The following is a 14,079-nucleotide window of genomic DNA, read 5'->3' on the forward strand; positions in this document are numbered from 1 at the left end:
AAAATATACAAATCGAGATATTACAAAATTTTCCGAAGATATGCCAAAGTTTTAAAAATTATTGCTTTCGACAAGCAATCTATTTTTGAAGTTTAGTACCGATACATGACAATTAATTACTTATTTTGAGTATTAAAAGCATTTATTCATCGTGTTTTTAATCTCAGAATAAATAATTAATTAGCCAATATTGCATTAAATTTCTATAAGAGTAGGTTCACAAAATTTTGATCAGTTTTTGTAAAAGCCTATACATGTTTATTTTATTATATCGGAATGTTTCCTTTGCTGTTTTCTGAGAATTCCCATGACCATTATAGTATGACCATTTATGTAACCAGTTGAAAAATAAGGTGACATTCTTTCGGATACCATTGTGGTCGGAGAAAAAGCGAAACGTGATCTACTCGCCCGTTAAATTCCGATCACCGAATCGAAAATGCGCTCTCCGGAGCTTTTTGTCGCCTTGCGTGGGAATTTTGCAACAGTGGGCAGGAAAGGAAAGGGACGAGGTCTGCGAGTGCTGCAACGAAGTGGATGTGTATCATCCAAAAATATGCTTGGCGGTGAAAGAGCGACGGGAAAGTGTCGCGTCGACAATAAAGGATACGTGGAGGAAGAAGCGTAGGAGAATAAGGATGGCTTGAGAAGAGGGAGGGAATAAAAGCAGGGGGATGGAAAATATAAAGGGGGTGGTACACTGAAGGTTCGAGCGTGCGCATCATTTTTACCGAGAAGGAGGAGAAAGAGGTGGAGGAGGAAGAGGAGAAGCTGGAGTTGGAGGAGGAGGAAGAGGAGGAGGAGACGCTTCCCTTATTCGACGTCGCCGGGGAAACGAAAAATGGGGGATAGACGGTGCGAGGCGAAGAAGAAAATGACGGATAAAGGAGCCCGAGGGAGTTGCGGAAGGTCCTTTGTCGACTAGGGTATTTAACGGAAATACTAGACGGAATATCTCCGTCAACGCTAAATCATGCGGACGTGTGCGCGAAGTCGTTCATAAAGGAAGCAACGAGAAATAATATGTCATGACAGAATGACAATCCCGATCGTGCAATGAATAATTCTCCTTGCGTCGAAGATTCTTTTTCCAAAGTCGCGAATGAAACGTGTCTTACAATTAATGTCCTTGATTGGAATTAATTTTCTGCAAAATGATAAACCAAGGCCGTACGATGTTCATAGTCGTAAATAATTTTCAATCTTTAATTGAAAGCGCAATTAATTACAGATTTATTCATACATTCATTAATTTTTTTTTTTATCGAAGAATTGAAAATTATTTACGATTATCATTACCGGTCTCACTGCATTCTAAGAAATCGTATTTCTATTTTTAAGATTTTGATAATTTTAAATATAATAATGATAACATTGTTGCTGTGCATAACAAATAAAAGAAAAAAATATACAGCAAATTATAAAATGCTTCAAAATAGAAATTGTACAGGTAATATTGGCGAATTATTAGCATGCGCACACAATCGTGCAGTTCGAAAATCTGACCTAAAAGTTATTAATATAAATAAATTGAGAACTAGTACGCAGTGAGAGAAAATAATGTTTAAAATAAAAATAATAATAATATTGTAATATCAATCATAAATTAAAGTCTAATTGATATATAAACTAATTAGGAACAGTGACTTGAGAATTAGCAGTTTCAATATAACAGTAGATAATAGATAATTTAACAGAAAGATAAAAGAATGGAAAGACGAAAATTTATGAATTTGACACAATAAATTGTGAGACAGCAGACTTAAAAGTAAGAATAAAGCGAATATCGAAGGATAAAGAGTTAAAATGTTTTACTGTAGCATGGAAAAATGCAATCTGGAACCTTGTTGAGCGATGTAAAAGAAACAAAAGTAAAAATTGAAAGGGAAGACAGATTGATATGGAATGAGAGTCTTGATTCAAATGAAGACACTCACGAGATGTGCTGGAAAGATAATGTAAAATTGTAAATCAAACAGCACAAATACAGAATATATTTTTGATGGACATTTGTACATTCGGAGGTCTGGAAAAGTGTGGTGTAATATGATTAATCTTTCTAGCATCAGGCAAAACGTAGACATGAGTTCTGAATGCGCTGGATTCTGTTGAACAGATGTTTCGCTTAAGACTAATATATAGACGGTGTCAATATAATCAAATAAGAAAAAGATAAGAAGCCGAAGAGACCAGAAGAGACCAGACGTTTTTGAAAAATAAAGAGAACATGGCGAAGAGAATATAAAGTGAAGACGCAGCTTTACTTTTTAACAGTGGCATGATTTTCAAATGACCACGAAGGATTAACAGATAAGCCAAGAATTTTTATAAAAAGAGAATCAACAGGAGTTTAAGTGGATATTGAGAAGTACGAGATAAGAACGATGGAAAGGCAACAACTGTTTACAAAGATTTAGATGAATTTAGATAAAGACCATTGGAAGTTAACTATTCGAACATAATTTGAAGGTAACTATTAAAACGGGAGACGGAAGACGAATCAGTATATCGGAAAGATTTGACAAATGGCACGTTATTTGCGAACATATAATATGATTTACAAGTATGAAAGGTATCAACGAAAAATCTAAGATTATTAAATATTATTAGATCTAAGATTGTAAGAGCTAATAATAGAATTGTCAAAATTATTTACGACAGTTTTAGATGCAATGTAGTTGAAATGTTGTGCCTACGGTGAAAATTAGATTAAAGTTTAAAATTAGACATGACATTGGCTTGATTAAAAAAGGTATTTAATCGTTAGCAATAGACGAGCTCGATGAGAGACCAGGAGGAAGAGAAATAGGCGAAGACATGATAAAGAAATAGAATTTCGAGTTTTAAGAAGAAAAATAACAAAAACTTTCAAGAAGACGAGAACATATTTCCAAACATTTTCAAGGAAAAATTGAGGGTATAAAGAAGAGGCTTCAGACAGTCTAGCATAGAAAATAAAAACATGTGACCAGGCAAGGTGAAAGGATCAGCCGAGGTTTGATCTTTTTAAGATAAGATAAAGATCAGCTATGATGATACGGACAAAATTAAAAGAGTGGCTAACGACAAGTGTATAGAATAGAAAATGATCGAGAACTAAAAGGACACACAAGCACCGGAAGAACAGAAAGAGATAAGAAGAGAGGTGATAAATTAATCGTTAAGAAGAGAGGGATTTTATTGAGGAGATGTGGTATTGCCTGAGAAGAGAGGAAGAATTATAATCATCAAGAGATTACGCGAAGAACTGACGCAAAGAGTTTTATAAACAAATCAGAGATTTCTTCAGTAATAAGTTTGGCAAATTTTTGTATTAAAGTAAAGACCGCAAACCGTACAGATCGCATAACGATCATAGAAATTATTTGGAATGAACAAAGTATTTGAAAATATCTTTGATAAGATAATCATCAGGTAACGTGCGTGAACATCAAATGGAGATCACGATCTTCGATCATAAAGGTCCGAGAGAGCGTCATTTCAGCGCTCTGGGACAAATCCCCTCTAACGCAGAAATCATTATACCGGTCTGATAATATTTAAAATAGAATATGCATATCTTCTAAATGCGCATGTGTGTTGATAGACGGGTTCCGTTTTTCGTGCATGCGCGTTAAATGTAGTCAAATGAAGTACTTCAGTCGAGTAAAAAAAAGGTGTTCCGAAACTTTCCATAATATCATTTTTAAAAACTATTTATAAATTTCTGGAAGTTTAATTGAGAAACAAATGTTTATTAATATTATTCATTAATTTAATAAAATTTTAATATTATTAATTTAGTATTTATTAATATTGTTAATGAAAATTAATAAATAAATAAAGAAGTAATATTGTATAATATAAATATAAATTTATGTAATTTAGTATAATTTTGTTTAATATTATAAAGATAAGATAACCCCTTGATAAGATGGCTCATTCTGTCCTCAGCGAGATCCTGTCAAAACTATGGTGAGCATATTGTTTATTACACGTATACATTATTACATTCATCACTGTGACGTTGCGCATGCACGAAAAAGGGAACTCATCTAACAACACTGGTTTGCACTAGTTGTATGTGCATTTGTGTGTATGTACACGTTTAACAATTATTTATTGCTACCTTACAATCAATTAATTATATGTAATAGACTGGAATCTCATAATAGAACGCGATTCGGGGTTGTGAGTGATATATGTGCTTAACGAAGTTATACCTATTTTATCTATAGACCGTGAAATTCAGGCCCGAAAGTATTGTTTCTTGTCTTCTTATATCACGAATTCTCTTTCAGTTTTTGAGAAGCATTGCACAAAATAAATTTATAAACATCAATTACCAATTACCAATTGGCAGTGTTAGGTAATTGTTTTTAAATACAGTGCAATCACTACATTTAATTATTTTACACTAATAACATTTTACCGTGTACTTTTTCTGTGAATTATTTCAGTAAGTATAATGTTTCAGTATTTTGTTATACGATTTTCATATCGGTTTAATTCAGTTATGAAATAATTTTTATACAAATAGTTTTTAAATTCTGTGTACAAATTTATGTACGAGAAAACATTCTCGCAAGAAATATACGTTACAGAATTATTAGTCAGAAAATTATAGGTCAAAAATATATATAATATGTATAAAGCAATACTAATTCAAAATTAAAACTGAATGTTCGCGTGCGTGCAAAAATATTATCAAAATAAAATTTATAAATAGTAAACATTTTGAGAGTCTAAGTTCTTTTTTGTACTACCTTCAGTACAATACATACAATAAATTGCGCCTAATGCAATTGGCTGCGTACTATAATGATAAAGTAAACTTAAAAATCGCGTTTAGGTTATTTATTCTTCGAATTATTAAGATTTGCACTTGACAGGGAAATGTGTGACTCCGTGTGAGAGCGACGGACTCGTAAGTGACAGTTCGCGAGTTTGAACTCACACCTCCCGTATATACGGATTATTAAATTCGTAATCTTTAATCACGTAGCGATCGTGGCGCAGAATTGTGCGATTGCTCCTTGTGCCAAAGACCCGGGTTTAAATATCCGACTGGTTAGAAACATCTGATTTTATTCGTTCGTTACCTCTCAGAAAAGGCAATAGTGAATCACCGAGAGTATTTTGCCACGAAGACAATATTAATAAATTATACCGTTCGGCGTTTAAACTGTAGGTCGCGAATATTTGTGTAAATTATAAAAAGATCGCATTTTGAAGGAATACGTCGACAGGTCACCGCATCTTTAATAAGAGATTAAGGATTGTAATGATAACGAGTCACTGGAATCACTGAGGAACTTTTAGATCTCGTTGACGTATAGGTTTGATAGTCCCACCCGCTCCCATTACTACTACTATTATTGCACTTGAATAGAATAGAACAGAATGGATTAGAATAGTATAGAGCAGAGAATAGAACACAGAGAATAGAGAATTAAAGAAATTAGAGAATACAAAATAGAATTTATTTAAACATAATGACCGACGGTCGTAACTAGATCTTGGCGTCGATGTTTATTGCGTGATTTTATACACATTTTTACGAAACTGCGCGTTGAATAATTTATTTACTTTAATTTATATACCAAGAAGAACGATCTTGGAGTTTAATCGTTCCAAAAAATCAGCGGGGAACCGATTTATAGAAATCATTTGCTTACCGAGCCTCTTGGAGATTTCACTGTTGTGCATTTTCGGATTCTCTTGCGCAATTTTCCGTCGTTGTAGGCGTGACCAGACCATGAAAGCGTTCATTGGTCGTTTGATGTGCTCTCCCTGCATCTTCTTGCCTGCTGATCCGAGCGGGCTACCGAGGCCGACTCCCATGTGACCGACACCGGCGCTACCACCAGGTAGTGCCGGTGTCGTTGTACCCGTCATTCCTTGCATACTGCGCAGAGTTTCTGTGAAGGAGCCGTCGCACATGTTGCCGCCGGCTCTGTAATTAAAGACATGTACCGATTACGAACTCGTGTTAGTTCAGTTTTGGGATACGTATGTAGATCCTTCGATAAAAGACAAAAATGTTATGCAAGATTCACACTGTGACATTCACTGTACAACGTCCAATGACAGAAGAATTACGTTTTCACGGAAACAGAATTGCTACGTAGGAAGCCTATTTTCTGTTGTATGTGTAAATCTTGAATTAGAATGAAGGATGAAGAATGATCGAAAGGTCGTTTATTTTCTCTTTTTCGGCTTTTTTACTCGTTCTTTTTCTCTCCCATTTTTTTTCTCTTTCTTCAAGCGGTCTTTTTGATGTAGCAAAATTTTTAAATAATATTCCTCCCTGTTAGTCGAATCGAGAAGGTGTGCAGGGAACGTAGAGAGATCTAGGTTCGAATTCTGAGGTGATATTTTTCTCAATACATTTACAGTGTTTCAAAATACTTGTTAACGTTAAGGTATTATTAAATTGCCTGTCATTTAATTTGCGATTATTATTCTACCTTCAATTTAGAATTATGTTAGTCGGCGCATACTTTGCATAAATTAAAAATTGTATAAATTTACTTAAATCATTATCAAGGTCTGTCTCGATCGACAAAAGGCATTCTTCTTCGCTTGATTGTGATTTTTCTCGTGACATTTGTGATTTAGTACACCTTTTTGATTATTGATTACACACACATATACGCACGCGCGTGAGGATTTCAGTCTTCTTTGTTAACACTTTTTATCTTTTCTTTACCTCTTCGTATTGTATTCATTATATTACACTATGTAGTGATCGTGGCGCAGAGAGTCGTGCGTCTGCTCTCTGTCCCGAAGATCCGGGTTTACATCTCACTGATCAGAAACATCTGATTTTATTTAATAATACCTCTCAAAAGCCAATGGCGAACTATCGAGAGTACTTTGCCATAAAAATTCTTCTAAATTAGGTCGTTTAAAACTGGTGTTTAAATTGTAGGTCCTGTATATCTGTATAAATCGTAAAAAGCGCACTCCACATAGATATGTTGAATGATCATCACGCTCTGAAAAGAACTAAGAACTGTAGAGCTAAGGACTGTATTATATTATACTGTTATATTTGTTTCCTAAAACATTACTTAATATATATCGTAAAGCACTTTATAGGAGACCTTATCTAATTAATATTGAAACAGTTAATTTTTATGATATTTCTTTCCTCCTCAATATTTCCGAAAATAATCTTTCTGATCATTTCTTTCATAAAGTGGAATATTAAAAAAAATTGGTGAACATTATTTTAATCGAATTAATTAATCATCAATTAATTATTTAATGTAATTTTTTCAAATAATGCCCATTAATGTTTGTAAAAACTCATTCATTTTCAGTGGGCTTTGGTAATTAAAAATATTTTAAACGCATTCTTGTAAGCATCTTGGTTTTCGAAAATAAAACTTACTTGAGATAAAATACATGTACTCACTGACAATGCACTCACGTGTCTGAGAGTATGAATTATTCCTAATCAGTTATGTGTCTGATATTTTTATTGTTGCTGGAAAATAATCACTTTTATTAATCGAATAATGCAGAAAGCAAAGATGTATCAATTTTCAACATTGCAAATTTTTCTTTAATTGTCCGAGATTTGTTTAAAGTGGTGATATATGGCGATACTGATTGTTATCGCTGAATGCGCATCCTTTCGTAATAATACAAATTGTAATTTTTGTCATGAAACAGAACTTATATTTACAGAAATTATCATCATTACTAGAAATTAAAATGCTTATTTATATAACAGTATTCCAATAATAATAGTTCATTATTAATGATACCTTTACACGATTTCTATATTCAATAAAACAAGATCTTCTAACAAGAGGTAATTGTTCCGTTTTTGTAATAACTCAAGAAAATAATTTTTTTTTTTTTATTGAGATTGTATACCATCTCTTTTGACACTAATGGCTCTTTTGACGAAGTTCTCATATTAAGGCATAATTGTTGCTTTAATTTGGCAATGTTCTTTTTTGAGATCTGAAACAAATTGTTTGCAAAGATCCTTCTCTTTTAATGTAACCAAGAAAAATCTAACCAGATCACTTTTCAGAGATAACTTTTCACGGGATAATTTTTCAGGAAATAAAGCATCCGAGAAGTTCTACGTCATATTATGTCGATACTTATTAAAAAAAAACGAGGAAAGATAATCTATATTAATAAAATGTGCCACTAGGATGCAATTAGGATAGCTATCGCAAGCAATTTTTTATCATTCTGCGGATTCGTTTGACGCGAAGATGGTCACTTAGCCAGCTTGAATGCCCATAATTACTACATCAATAACTACTCTGGTTTCTCTTCAACATGTGAATAAATCTGTCGTCTTTTACTACATCAAGAAGCATTACTCATTTTTTATTTCTATTACGTCAGTCAGTGATTGGTGACTTTCAACCGTGTCGTCATAAAATCTTCGTGGGGGGTCGAATGAGACGAAAATGAGCTCTCCTCATAGAATATAATTGCTTATTCGTTTGCTTTCGGATTCATAAGCAAATTAATCTTATCCTTTTCTTCGTATCAAAGCCATTAACCAATCTCGGCACGTTTCGCGCGCTCTTCAGTTCTTCATCTTTCACCCTAAACGTCACCCCTGCGGCAAAGTCGTTACACGAAACAACTCATTTACCTTCCTCTCCTTTTCCTTCCTTTCTCAGTTCTCTTTCTTTTACTCTTTTTACTTCAAATCCCAACTTCTCTCTCTCTATCTCTTTCTCTCTCACTAATACAATTATCGCACTGAATCTCTTCTGAGTGTTCGTTAAAAAAAACTTGTAGATCGGGGGAGGATCCAGGAAAAGAGTGAGACAGCGGTAGTTGCGATTTTGTAGGGTCAGAATCACCCCGCATACAGAAGAGAGAGCGAGTACCACCCTTGAGTGTTATTCAGGGCGGATTAATAGATACGTCGGTTAGTTGAAGTTGCAAGGGGTGCAACAACCACCCCGTCATCATCGTTCCGTGGTGTTTGGGGTGCTCTTTGAGAATACTCCCCCTTCACTCTCTTTCTCTCTCTCTCTCTCTCTCTAAGAGAGAGTAGGAGAGTAACTCACTGAGATCGAGAAGATGCTGGAAGTAATGGCTGTTGACAACCAACCGACGGAAGAGGGATTAGAAAGTGCTAATTGAATGTTTAGGCATGGGTCACCGAGAAAATCAGGGACAGCGAGCAGCTTTATTGCCTATTTCGATCAATATCGTTTACGTCTTAAATTTTTTGCGTTTATAGTTTGTAAATAATCAAAAATTCATGTCTCGCATTTCGCAATACACGCGATGAGTAATATTTACTTTGATACAATCCAAAAGCACTGAATGTTACGGATCACGCATTTTATTATAAATTTATTATAGATTTATTATAAATTTAAATATACGATATGCCATTTATCGAAACGTCTTTCTTAATTAATTTTTAATTATATTGTTAATTATGTTACAAAAAATGTAAGACTAAATGTTTTCTTAAACTTGACAAATTAATAAATTATTTAGTTATTTGAAGTTCTAATCTACGCAAATATATTGGAGCCTTGAAAAACTGGACTTCAATGATTTATGTGATGTAATAAGTTTTAATATTGTTAATATTAATGAGTTTTAAAAATAATACAACTCTTGATGTTTCACTGATATTTATTTCTTTCACATTATCTTGATGTTTTTGAATTAATGTTGTCAACACTATAAAACATGTTTAAAAATATTCTGTATTAATTCTGTATTACAAATGGGATTTACTCCATTTTAATAAGCAGTTTTTTTTATTTAAGAGCTTTCTTTACAATGATTATTTTAGTAAAGATTTAGTAAACATTTTTATTAAAAGACACAATTCAGCAATCAAGTGTTTAATAATTTTACAGTAGTTTTTTATATATTAAAATTATTTTATTATTAGCTTTAAAATTAATTACATTGTGCACCCCTAATTTTTTTTACATTTTTCGACGATTTTATTTTATTTTATTTTATTTTTTCATAAATTTAGATTAAACTGTTAGCTTAATTTTAGAAAGTTATCAGTGATATGATATATAAGCAAATATTTGAATTTAAGATTTTACATTTTTAAATACTTAAAGGCATTTGATTGTTTTTACTATTTGATTATGTAGCTAAGCGAATATTATATTTTTATTGTGTGTATTATAAATGTAATACAATTTATTTTACATTTTGTTTAATCAAGATAGAATTTTAGATAAAATTGTAATTCTTTACAAAAAATAATGGTCTTTTAAATAAATGTGTTCTTTACATTTTAAAAAAATATCTAGAAAGATTCTATTCAATATTTTGAAATTATAAAGATGGAGTTAATATTTATTTATTTTTTTAATGAAACACATGTACAAATTAACATATAAGATTACGACATAGGGTTTTTTTTTAAATGAAAACGCAATTTCGAATGTGTGATATTAATAATCTTCATTATAAAAAAATCGTTAATCTATTAAATGAAATTTTGATGTTTTGACAGGCAAAACTTTATGTGAGACGTGTGTACCGTGTTCGTATTGCTTAGGCTACGTTCCGTTTCATGCATAATCCGCATGGCACATTATTTTATCTTTGTAATTCCTCAAATCTTAAACAAGGATGAAATAATACATCATGCTCATCATGCGTGAAACGGAACGTAGCTTTAGGCTTGATGTTTTTAAGCTTCTCGAATGCAATCCCAAATAAACTCGCTTCTTCGTGATCCGCGGACTCACCTCATAAAGTGGCCGGCGGCTCGTGAGTGCAAGTCCAGCTCAATTTTGCTGCCGTGGTTGAGACTCTCGTCTCACAAAGTCGTGTTCAACGTCTCACAAGTAGCGATCACTAAAAGAAACGCGACAATATCGTAAGGTCGGTCACTGCACTACTCAATTCGTCATGCACATAATGTGAGACCAGGGTCCTCCTACCACTGTCACGTCACTCCGGATTCGAGTTCTCTTGTCAGACTCCTCCTCATACATTGTCGCGCGCTGTTGCGCCCGCACTGATGTTCATCTTTGTTTGACGCTTTGAAAATCACAAGACGCGTTTCGATACTTTAGCCGATTCTTCAACGGAGCCGCGAACGCGTGGTGAAAAGAATTGCACGTTCGATCTCACTTCGCGGACGATGGCGTGAAAGTGCGGCTTTGAATGTGCCGTCGGACCGGGATCAACCGGAATGGTCTCGAGTTTCTAGACACCGCAGAGGATAGCCCTGTTCCCCCCACCCGATGCGCGGTGGACGAGAACCTGATGTCCCCCACCTTGGCGTACTTACTGTACCAATCATTTCGTTGGGGGCTGGTCTTGTTGTGTCGCGGTAGCGCATAAGCTTTCTGATTGGCGGCTGGTCCTATATTAGATAGCAAAGGTCGATATACCTCTAACTTACATTATTCGGTCCCTCTTCCTCGGTTTTCGTTGTACCTACCTTCCTTCTTCGATCTTACTTGATTCCCGCGATTACAAAAAGTTTCCTTTCGACATCGAAACGATCCCTTACTAAACGACTATCATTTCAATGTTTCAAAATAATTCGTAATATATGACTTTTGCAAAAATATAAAAAAAAACCGCGGATTTAAAAGTGAAAGCCTGAAATATTTTGCTCCTAATGCCAACGCTATTATTGATGCTATCTCATAAGAAATTAGTATTTTTTTTACTATTTAGTAGGCGTAAATATTCATAGTAGACTTATATTTTGTCTGTGCATTCTCTAAAGGCTTCTTTATATCCAAATTATTTACGATTATGTTTCAGTCAAAGTGGAGCCTCCGAAACAAAATAGGGACAATAGGAGGACGAGTAGAAGAAAAAGAGAGAAGAATTTGTAACTCTCAAGAATGTCCTCCCTATTTTTATCTTAGACAAACTCAGTTCGTGAAAAGTGAAAGATAGGGAAGTTCATAAATAAGGTGGACCGAGCGAAAAATGGCGCGAAAGTATCGGGTTTGAATGCAAACGCAAGAATTGATATAAGAAAGCGACTTTCTTTCGATACTAACCTTCTCTATTATATTTTTCTTCTCTGTATTTTCCTCCTTTTGTACTGTTTTCTTCTTTTTTGCCTCTTTCCTTGCTTCTTCATTTTCCTTCTTTCGTCAATTCTGTATTCGTAATTTATTCTTTACATTGTATTGCATGTACAAAGGAAACGGTAGCTTTCTCTCATTATTTGCTCTTTCTTGAGAAATTTCGTAAAAAGAATTTTCATGATAGGGAAGCTAAAGCAGTGTATTTTTCGTGATTAAGTTAACCCTTTGTGCCCAACAATGGGATGTTCTTTGTGCGGCTTCAGTTACATGTTTTCAGAGTGGAAAAAATTGAAAAGGAAATTGAAAGAAGTCTACTTCTAGTGCTTCTGAAGTTGTAATTGTTTTGAGGAGCGCTATGTCAAAAGATTTTAGAAACAAAAAGGTTATTTTTGTGTGATTTTTTTTATGAATTATGTGAGCGATTTATTTCAAACTGTATATATAATAATATATTGTTATGATCGAACGGAAATGTGTTCATCGTTGTTCCCCGTATATGAATAATTATTATATATTATAGCGTAGAAATATTATATTGACTTCAATTGTATAAATATTACAGTATATATTATATATTAAAGTGTAATAAAGTGTTACACTTTTAAACGTAATAGTTTATTTTGTGAGTGAGTATACAAGTAATATACATAAGCTGGTGCATTCAAAGGCTGCCGAGACATCGGCGATGATTAACGAGAGGCAGATAATAATTTAACATTTGTAGATGTTAATAATATTGATACTAATAACATTAATGTTATTAAGTTAATAATATTATTTACTTCTTTTATTTCAGATCCCTGAGTATATTTTTAGATTTTAGCGAAATTGTGTGAAACAATGCGCGCTGGAACACGAATTTTTCTGACTACTACAAATTTATTATTTTTATTTGCAAAAATTTTTAATTACAGATAAAGCGTGTATAATTATTGTGCCAAGTTTAAAATTAATTGGCCGCATAGTTTTCGGAGTAGTTTACAAAATAGCTTGTTTTAGCTCTTGACAATGTTTCGTAAAACAATTGTTGGTAATATTTTCCGTTTCTAACGTGACAAACGTTATTATCGTTGCAACATAACTACAGGGTTGAGAAAATTATTTTGTAAAACTAATTAGTTACAGTCACAGTTCTTTTCTTTCAAAAAGTAACTGGTTACCGTTACGAGGTACTGACTTTGAAAAGTAATTCATTACTGTTACGGTTATTCAAAAAGTAACGAGCAGTTATTTTTCAGCTACTTTTCTGTTAATTTTCTGCAATATTGTTGTCCCCGCGGATCGAGATTTCACTCAAACACCCGCGTTCTCCCGCAAGGAGAAAAATAAAATTTGGTTACTTGTAAAATTAAGGAACTTTTTTTAATGTTTATAAATTGTTACAAACGTGAGGATAACGGAGCATGTGTCAGAGCATGTATGGATCCGTACGGATTGACAGCTCGACATTAAATCTAATGGCGACCGTTTGACAGACGAGAACATTCGTAATCAAGAAAATTCGCTCTGCGATTACTTCATAACAATATTTCAATGCATTTTTATTTTAAATGTTAAATGTCTATATTTTTAACATTACTAAATTATTTTGTTTGCATTGAAACATGTTCTCATATTTAGAGACGCTGTTTATTGATAGTTACTATATTATAGGAGCTCTTTAGCAAGAAACAGGAGTTAACATTCTGTCTTTTTTTTATATTCAATGAGTAACAAAGATAGAACGATGCTCGTGTCGACTTATGTCACTGAATGGAAAGCACCCATTGCTTTGTCGAGTCTTATGTCGATTTGTGTCACTTGCTGGAAAGTCCCCTATGTAAGGCAACTTTAATTAGGACCTGTAAGTGTGCTAATCAACAAAATGCTGAATGCACATGAATGTGACTTCTCTTGATGAATAACAGCGACCAATGGCAATTTTACACAGAGGGTGCATTTAACACATGGCATTTAACGTACAGCTGTATACTACACTTGTAGTCTCACTAACAATAAGCGGTTAAGTAGCGGTTGATTATGATTTGTTTGTAGCTTTAGATATCACCAATCAGATTAAATT

At 33.5% G+C, this 14,079-nt stretch overlaps 1 protein-coding gene and 1 long non-coding RNA gene across 2 annotated transcripts in view; one reads left to right on the forward strand and one right to left on the reverse strand.

Annotated features, from left to right (window-relative positions):
• LOC105201369 (transcription factor Sox-19b) overlaps positions 1–11,175 on the reverse strand; it is a 35,466-nt gene extending 24,291 nt beyond the window's left edge. Inside the window, exons 1-2 of the mRNA XM_011169359.3 lie at positions 10,710–11,175; positions 5,658–5,935 (exon numbers count right to left, since the gene is read on the reverse strand). Of these exons, the coding sequence (XP_011167661.1) occupies positions 5,658–5,935; positions 10,710–10,714 (283 nt within the window). The 5' untranslated portion in view covers positions 10,715–11,175. The remainder of the gene's footprint in view (positions 1–5,657; positions 5,936–10,709) is intronic.
• LOC105201370 overlaps positions 1–14,079 on the forward strand; it is a 151,909-nt gene that overhangs the window by 40,439 nt on the left and 97,391 nt on the right. The gene's annotated exons all lie outside the window — the stretch shown is intronic.

Source organism: Solenopsis invicta, chromosome 13 (assembly GCF_016802725.1).
Source record: "Solenopsis invicta isolate M01_SB chromosome 13, UNIL_Sinv_3.0, whole genome shotgun sequence".
Classification (NCBI taxonomy): domain Eukaryota; kingdom Metazoa; phylum Arthropoda; class Insecta; order Hymenoptera; family Formicidae; genus Solenopsis; species Solenopsis invicta.